The sequence below is a fragment of the Nanorana parkeri genome, unplaced genomic scaffold, assembly GCF_000935625.1.
Source record: "Nanorana parkeri isolate BGI_ZX_2015 unplaced genomic scaffold, ASM93562v1 scaffold534, whole genome shotgun sequence".
Taxonomy (NCBI): domain Eukaryota; kingdom Metazoa; phylum Chordata; class Amphibia; order Anura; family Dicroglossidae; genus Nanorana; species Nanorana parkeri.
Window position 1 is genome coordinate 128,128 of NW_017306802.1, and position 9,130 is coordinate 137,257.

Here is a 9,130-nt window from a genome sequence, read left to right on the forward strand (position 1 = left end):
CCTGTGCCAGTGAGAGGAATAGCGCCTTGTCCGTAGGAGGAATGGTGCCTGGTCATTGATGTCAGTGGGATTTCAAAATCCTTCCATGCATTGGAGTTATCTGCAGAATGTTCACATGTGCCTGCATTGCATGGCATGAAACAATGGGGAACATATATAGTATAACAGGACACATATGTTTGTCAGGAGCCTGGACTCAAATAAGTGTACGCTTAGGGGATAAATATTATATACATTGTTGATTTATGCCTGTTTTGCAATATTTAATATAGTTGGGATGAAGTTTCACATTATCGTTCAGGATTGAATAAATCTCTGTCCACAGAAAAAAAGAAAGAAAGAGCTGTTGGTGGACTTGAGCAGATATTTGGATATAATGTTTACTATCGGTGGAATAAGTAAGATGTGCATCAAATGTTTATGCTCTGGGTTTTGTGTGTCTCACTGTCGGTAATGGAAGCTGTCCTTCTTCATACAGGTTGTAAACTGGCTGGAAGGACCTGGTTTAGAACAGCTGAGAACCCAGTGGGGAATTGGAGACTCCATAAGAGCGTCTCAAGCCTTACAACAGAAGCATGAGGAGATTGAGAGTCAGCACAGTGTAAGTGGCTGTATGTCATTGTGGTTATATCACATATCTGCTGCTCATGTATGAGCCTTAAAACAATTCTTAGTGATATATTATACTGTATGTACATTCCAGTCACAGTTCAAATGTATGCTTTTATCTGCATACACAGACCTCATCCTTCCTCTTCCAGGATTTAGTTTCTCCAATGCTGAGTATCATCTTTCCTTACAATTCTTTCCATTCCAGGCTATTTTGTTGGGTACCTTTTTTGTTAACCCGGGGACCCTTTTGCTTACTAATTTGCAATGCATTAGAAATATTCCAAAACACACCCACCGTAAATGCTTTACTTTTTCTCATCCATTATATATATGGGCAATATATGTACATATATATATCTATATAGATATATATACAGAATTTTTCAGAACACATGCGAGGAGCTGTGTCAAATGTGGCTGCAGTGGATTGCGTAGGTGAAAGAATATATAGGCTGCCAATGCTGACTTCCTAAAAGGCTGGTTGCCAGGCCATCATGCTGCACATCTTATTCTAAGGCTGGCTTTATGTCTGTGTTTTAGTAATGTAAATATGTAAAATGTTTACGATAATGCAATTGTGCATAGCATTGTTGTGTCAAATATTTTGAATGGCACCCACTTTGCAAACGCACTCCAAAACATGTGCGTCTTAACTGAGCATAGTGCCCAATATGGGAACCATCTGCCACTGTCATGCATATGAAAACAAGGTTACTTGTCTGCTTTTTTATACACTGGCAGCCCATTCAGAATGAATAAAATTAAAGCACTTTTCAATGGACTTTTGTTTTCATCAGGGAGTTGAAGCAGGTCAATAATGGGTCAACTGCAGGTTCAATTTTATTGTGAATGATCTCAGAATCATCTTAAACTAATGTCAATCTGATTATGTCAACAAAAGCCCACAGCCCATTAACACATCAACATATGTTGATGTGTGGTACCTCATGTGGTATCCCAGTAACTCAAATTAGAGTTGTGTAAAGTCAACACAGGCAAAGGAAGAGTACGAGCAGAAAAGGGAAAGATCAGTGAGATAGCTTCCTAGTTGCACACCATGGGTCAACAGGATGTTGCACTCATCTAGGGTGCCTTAAAGGAGAACTATGAGGTGAGTGCTTTTCACTCATCCTCATAGTTCTAGCCGATGTAACTGTCACAGGTCGGCTCCGTAGATCGGGAAGTGAGCGAACACGCAGAGAGCAGTGACAGGGGAGGGACTGGATTCCCCGCTCCGATCCTCTAGCGCTGACTGGCGGAACGGACAGGGGAGGGGGCGGGTACAGCTGGCTCTGCCTCTAGATAGGCAGAGCCAGCTGTCACTCGCGCAGCTGGGCGGATACAGACATAATTGTCGGGTATACTGAGCTTAGGGGTGACAGGAGGGCGCTAGTTTGTGTCCTCCCGTTGCCCTTAGGAGAACTATGGGGAAAAGCCCTAACCCCATTGTTCTCCTTTTTATTATTCTCCTCCCCAAACCTTATAATTGCCATAATGGTGATACATTTCTGTAACCTGATGCAATAGGCATGAGATTTACATCTTCCTTATTGGAAAGGAAGGTAATTTAGAGGTTAGGTGGTTGTTCGCATAGTTGTATAGTAATAACCCATATGTGAATAACTAAAATAATCCATTTATGTCACATTTATATTGGTTTATTTATGTATGGTAACCTCTATAACCTGTGTCCAGCAATTTATGCACTGCATTATCTCAGCAGATACATTATCTGTGCAGCCAAATGCTGTGATAAGTAATGTCTTCCCTTATGAAGCTATTCTTATCAATTTCCACGTGGTGCTCAGGTTACCCTTCTTATCCAGAAGAGAGTGCAAATTATTACCTCAATGAACTAATAATTTAGAATGGTTTCTGATAACAGGAATGGCAGCGATACAAGATGTTGTTTCTGAATGACACAAAGTATATTCTTTACACTATCTCAGTGCTGACAAGCACTCCATCACACAGTGCTATTATTACCTGCCTGATTGCCCGTTTTTAATGCAGGAGTCTTATTGCCAGCAATGCCGGGGATGATTTTTATTTTTTGATGTATGTAAAAGTAGTGAGCCTAATATACATCATCTTATTCCTGTATTTTGTTTTAAAAAGTTGGTTTCCATGCATAATTTTTTAAATATACAGTGTATGTATAGTATACCTACTGGAACTAGCAAACTTTGAAAAAAAAAGTTGATTTAACAGTTTAATACATTTTATTCCTACCCCCTGTGCTACATTTCTTTACGCCTTGTTTTAGCAATGTTCACTAACATTGAAGATGTCCCCAACAACTCCTTTTCTTATTGCACACACAGCCTCATTCATTCCAGTGGGTGAGCTGTTTTGTAGAAGAGAGGAGTTGTCGGAGATGTTTTTGGAAGATAGCTGGTGCCAAGTTGAGCACGGACGCACAGTTACGAGGAAGGCAAGTATTCAATATGGTGATCTGCATTACAGAGAAAGGGGATTATTTAAAAAAAATTTGCTAAAAGGGAATTTGTTTCTTGTCTATTGAGAGACACAGGAAATCTTTAACCTTTGGGTTATACTGCAGGCCAAACAGGAGGATTAGACACTGGTAAACACTGGTAGGCCAGCTTAGGATAACCCCTCTTTTTACCAGTATGCATCAGTTTTTTACTAGTGTCCTAGGAGGATAGACGTCTTTTTTTTTCATCCTATTTTACAGTACTTTGTTTTTCTTAACTCAAGACACATCTTTACATTGCTGCTGGAGCTTACTTTCTCTGATTACAGCTATCTGGCTCAGTCATTCTCAGCCTGGCTTTCAGAGTACCATATCCGGACTCCGTTAGACAGGTTGTCTAACTGAGTCCCTTCCAGGCTCTTGATAGCCTGGAAGGGACCTTTGGTTATTGCGTTCCCTATTGGGCAATTTCCAGACTCTGTTCTGGTAAAAGTTGTCTGCAGAGCCTTATACCCCCAACAGTTATTTGTGTACTCTGATCACAGAGGCTACAAGCTTGCTTTGTGTCTTCTCTTGCATATTCTATATTTCATTTGCCACTGGCCCTAGCAACTTTAGAGCCATCGGCTGCAGAGACTCTTTATTATTATTCTGATACCCTTATTGATGCAGTGTGCACCACTCTAGAACTAAAGGAGTGCTGTTTCCTGTCTAGGCTTCTTTTAAACTAGTTAGGACCCAAATACTTTTACTTTGCAACCTCTTTTTCCACCTTTTTCTGTATGGAGTTTGAAGGCATCCTGATAAGCTTTTTGCTTTACCCCCAAGAATTTATTAGTCTTCTAACCGTTTGGTCAAGGATTTTTCTGCTCTCCCACTTTAGATCCGACCGTGTCCCACCTTAACAAGGCGCTTACTATTCTGTAGAGGATGCACCTATCTTTAGGGACCAAACCAAGAAGTGGTTGGAGGCCCTTTCTAGAGCTCTGCTCTTGCTGGTGGGTCCTGCCCTTCACCCGAACCTGGCTGTGACATGTTTGGTTGGTCAAATTCCCTAACCACTGCTGCGTTTTATCCCTTGCTTATGGAACATGTGTAGCAGATGTCTGTAGCGTTAAATTTCAGCAGTGAAGCTTTGCTGGAAGGCTCCTGTCTTGGTTCATGCCTGGGTCTCCTGTCAGTACTGTACATAGAGCCCATAGAGACCTTGGGCTGAAGTGCTGTGCTGTGGAACCTGTGTAGGAAACGGTTGCTAATTAAGACTTTTGTACAGGGGGTTTCTTGTAGATCCTCCATCCATTGCCCTGTGACTCCATGGGACTTGACTCTGATTCTCTCCACCTTATGAACCCATTAGAGACATTCCTCTTACTACTCTCACACTCATGGTGGCTTTTGATACAGCCATTACCTGTGAGTGGCTGAACTGGTTCTGTTCTCACATACTCTAAGTTCTACTACGTTTTTCTGTTTGCCCGTGTCCAATCCTACTGTAGGTGACACTATACCCAAAAGATTAAAGATGTCCTGTGTCCCTTAATGGATTCCAGAGAGAAAGGATTTTATAGTGAATACAAAAACCTTATTTTGGCCTTTAAGCAAGAAAGCTGCATTATGTGATGTATGAAAGATCTTCTAAAAAATACAATCATATATGTTAGCGCAAAGTACAAGCACCAAAAATTAGATATTTGATATTTGCATTAGGGATGCACCGATACAAGCATCGGTATCGGCCGCGATACCGAGTATTTGCATGGGTACTCGTACTCGTGCAAATGCTCTGATGTCCAAAACGAGTACCTGTGTCCGCCATCTTCCACCGCCGCACACAGCACACAGGACCGCATCTGCATTCATGCAAGATGGCCGCCAACTCCTTCTCCACGGGCGAACGGCCGAAACCAGACTTTGCCTTCAATTCCTCTGTCCTCACTCGTGATTGGTGGGGAAGCCTGTCAATCATCCAATCGGCCAATCAGCGTGAGAAGAGGCAACATGTCAAGGCCCGAACACTGTAGTGCATAATGCATACATATAGTGTGGAACAGTTATATTTATTTCTGCATACCTGGCTGTATATTACATTTTTAATGTATAATATACAGCCAGGTATGCAGAATTAGATACAACTGTGCCACACTACAGGTGTGGGCTGGGCACAGGATGGCATAAAAAAAAAGTTATATCTGCCCCTTTAAGAAAAAGTATCGGTAATTGGTATCGGCGAGTACTAAAAAAAAAAAAGTATCGGTACTCGTACTCAGACCCAAAAAAGTGGTATCGGTGCATCCCTAATTTGCATAACTGCAGTCTGCTGTCCTGTGATGAAGTGGCAGCTGGCAGTGTACTTTTATAAGTGTTACATACAGGATATCTTGTAGAAGCTGTATCTAGGTATGTATTACAAATACCATATTCGTTTTAAATGTAATAAGTTGTCATGGATCTGTCGTCTTTCATAAAAATAGTTGCAAGATTTGCCTGTCGATGGCCTTCGTTTTGTTTGTTGAACTAGCTGATGCCATTTGTGTAGGATGATCCTTCTTATTTTTCCATCATTGTTCATCTGCTGCCTTCTAGGAATGGTTTGCTGTGTATGTGGAACTTAACCAGCAGATTGCAGCCCTCCTGAATGCTGGAGATGAAGAGGACCTGGTGGAGCTGAAGGGTTTGCAGCAACGACTCAGTGATGTCTGTTACAGGCAGGCCAGCCAGTTGGAATTTCGGCAGAACCTTTTACAAACGGCACTAGAATTTCACGGTGTTGCTCAAGAGGTATTGCTGTCCATGTAAAAAAAAAAAGTATAGATCTCTAGTCCAAGTTGACAAACATAACCAGTTGAATTTGTTTTCCAAGGATTTGATGAAAAGTCTAGAAGGAATAACTTTTAAAGCTGCTTTTTAACCTGGTGCAATATAAAATCTATTTTGGTCTCACATTATTAATTTACCTCTATTTCAAATTTGAGTGTAAACATGTAATAAATAATATTTACATTGTTTTAGTCTATTATGCATGCACCAACTTTTAAAGTACAATTCCAGAAAGTTATGAAACAAGTAGCATTTGATCTAGGTATGTATTCAATAAACGACATTATTAAAGTGACATTAAACTCAGGAGTTAAATGTTAAAAAATAAATTCAAGTACCCTAACTATTAACAACAATGTAGATTATTTGTGTATCACTTGGCTATAGATCCTCAAATTATCTCTAAATATTTTCTGTTGTTCTTCAGGTGGTTGGCTACTTTTGTTCCCCATGGTCCCTGGTTGTGTTGTAAAGTAGTCACCGCTCCAAGATCACTCCTGTGATGGACTACAATCTCACGTTTAGTTTACTAATTTGTATTGAGATTGCAGTCCATCACAGGAGTGAGCCTGGAGCGGTGGCTACTTTTCAACACAACCAGGGACCATGGGGAACAAAAGTAGCCCCCCTCCATAATGAAGGACAGTGTCAGCACCAATTCAGAGATGATTTGAGGATCTACTGGGCATAAGGTCCCTCATGCATCTCGTTCAGCTGCAGGGTTGCAGACTGCCAGTGTCCCTTGTGGGACAAAAAAAAAAAGAAAATAGGATTTTTGTTTTTGCAATCCTTTCCTTGGACTCCATTGAGGGACCTAAGTTCCACCACTCTGTGTTTATGGTCATGCTCCTGATACTGCTTTGCTACAAAACTGAAGCATGGTGGTAGTAGGAGGGGTTATCCTGGGCTGGCCTACAGTTTGTTCACCAGTGTCCAATCCTCCTGTAGGAGGCAGTATAACCCAAACGTTAAAGATATTTTCTGTCCTTAACCTACTGGATTTTACAGTGATTAATAAAATCCTATTTTCCTTTTCCATAAACCGCCTCTGCACTTCCTGTCCATGTCAGGCAAAGTGACCCCTTATGGGCAGCCTGATTTCACATGTTATAATTAATTCAGCATTGCTATAAACAAGCTGAACTGCAGTTTCGTTTTATATGTACAATACCCTAATTCTCAGTGCTCGTAAAGCTGCAATATTTTTGCTAAAAAAGCCTTTTGTCGCCAAGTCTAGTAACAGCTTGCTTCACAGTTCTGAACACTGCAGTAGTCTGATTCCTAAATATTGTTTTTGTCAGTTGTCGCAGCAATTGGATGGCCTGCTGGGGATGCTGTGTGTTGATGTGGCCCCTACAGATGGAGCAGCAATTCAACAAACATTAAAACTGCTTGAGGAGAAGCTGAAAAGTGTTGGTAAGGAGCAGACACAGTTATGTGCGCTGATTACAATGCAAATACAGATTAAAGGAGCCCTTTTGAAAACATTTTAATGGGGTTTATTTCTTGAAGGAAACATATAAGCTTGCTTCACAATTCTGAACACTGCAGAAGTCTGATTCCTAAATATTGCCAAAAATATGGCACTTGCCATTACTAACCTGTCTTTTTAAAAATTTAGTTGCATGGCTGTCATGCTAATCCAGCGTTTTCAGTACTTTCTCTTAGTAAAATAATAAAGAGTTCTGACTTCACTGTGATTTTGGTTTCCACGTGGTTGTTGCCATTTGGTGACACTACGGGGTCTATTTATAACTCTTCTGCATAGCCATACGCTGGGTTAAATGCTCTTCACACAGCATTTCAACCACGTGATGGAGCTGAGGAGCATAGGAATTTCCTATGCTTCTCAGCTCCAGCTCTTGGGGGGAATGCCACGCAAACAACATTCATCCAGCGTACGGCTGGGCAGAAGAGTCGGAAGTATTTTAGGCAGGCAGCTAGCATTTTCAGAAGAAGAAATCAGCAATGACAGCCCCATATTTCTCTCAGTACAGGTTTCCTTTAACCCTTTTGCTGCCCGGCCCAGCCTCCCATTTTTCAGTTCAGTTGACCGGACCATTTTTTGTGTTTTTACTTGCAGCTTGGTTGGAAAAAGACCCCCCAAACCATTCATTTTCTCGAAGTACAGGTCTTGTAGAATTAAAAGATGGTGCTACTAATTTTGCACGTCCCATGATAGTTGCACAGATGTTCATAGTTTAAATAAAAGTACACAAAAATTATTATTAGTGCACACAAATGCAGCATCATTTTCAAAACGCATACTAAAGCTAAAGGATTTCGATTTATTAATAACTTAACGCCTGCGGTAATGCATGTGACATGACTGAGCATTTCCAATTTCGTTTCATCAGCCACCAAATTGGTAATTCCAGGCAGTCCAGGCCACCAAATGGCTGTAAGAAGTGAATATACATTTACAGCCTGTAAAACTGCAGTGGGCATAAGGGTTACTAAGCTAGCCTACTTACAATCTGTTTTGTTCTGATGTAACCCAATGCAATAAAAGGGTTTATATTATATGAGTTGAAATTATCTTTTGTAGTCTCTGTTGGAAGCCTGTGTGACAGGGTGACAACACTGAAGCACACCTGGGACACAATTTATATTAAATATATCCATGTCTTGGCATCATTGTCTCCCTTAACCCCACAAGAGCTGTGAAAGGGCCCTTTCTCCACATATAAGCAGGTGGCTCCATAAGTAAAAGATCACATTACTTACTTTCCTTGAAAGACCCTGAACTCATAATATAGAAAATTTGCTATGTCTGTAGCATACTACATATGGTCTTAATTGTCGAGGGTCGTACACCTTGTACATTGCAAACATTACTTTGTCATATTAGTAGTTATCATTGACAATTTGAAAACCGTTTTTCTTTACTTGGTTCTGAAGCCAAAAGCCCCACACTGAGAACTACTAGCTGGCTGAAATTATATTGACTAGGGATGCACCGATATATCGGTCGCCGAAAACATATCGGCCGAAAATGGCACTTTTGGCATAATGCCGAAAGTGCAATTTTCCTGCCGATACATCGACGCATCCGTGGTTTCTTTTCTCCCCTGCTGGGCGCTGCTCGGTGTCCCAGTAGGGAGAAGAGAAAGTGACCGCCGGCGGAGCGCTGCGGTGGGGAGCGCTGTGAGCGGCCAGCGTCTCCTCCCACACCGCTCTGCCGCCTATCACAGTCCGGCAGAGCGGTGTGGGGGGCGGAGACAGCGATGTTACAGGAGGCTGGGCTTATCTCCCTACACCGCT

General features: G+C 41.5%; 1 protein-coding gene across 1 annotated transcript in view; it reads left to right on the plus strand.

Annotated features, from left to right (window-relative positions):
• SESTD1 (SEC14 and spectrin domain containing 1) overlaps window positions 1-9,130 on the plus strand; it is a 121,050-nt gene that overhangs the window by 91,526 nt on the left and 20,394 nt on the right. The window contains exons 12-14 of the mRNA XM_018561612.1: window positions 479-601; window positions 5,633-5,827; window positions 7,168-7,282. Coding sequence (XP_018417114.1) covers window positions 479-601; window positions 5,633-5,827; window positions 7,168-7,282 — 433 coding nt within the window. The remainder of the gene's footprint in view (window positions 1-478; window positions 602-5,632; window positions 5,828-7,167; window positions 7,283-9,130) is intronic.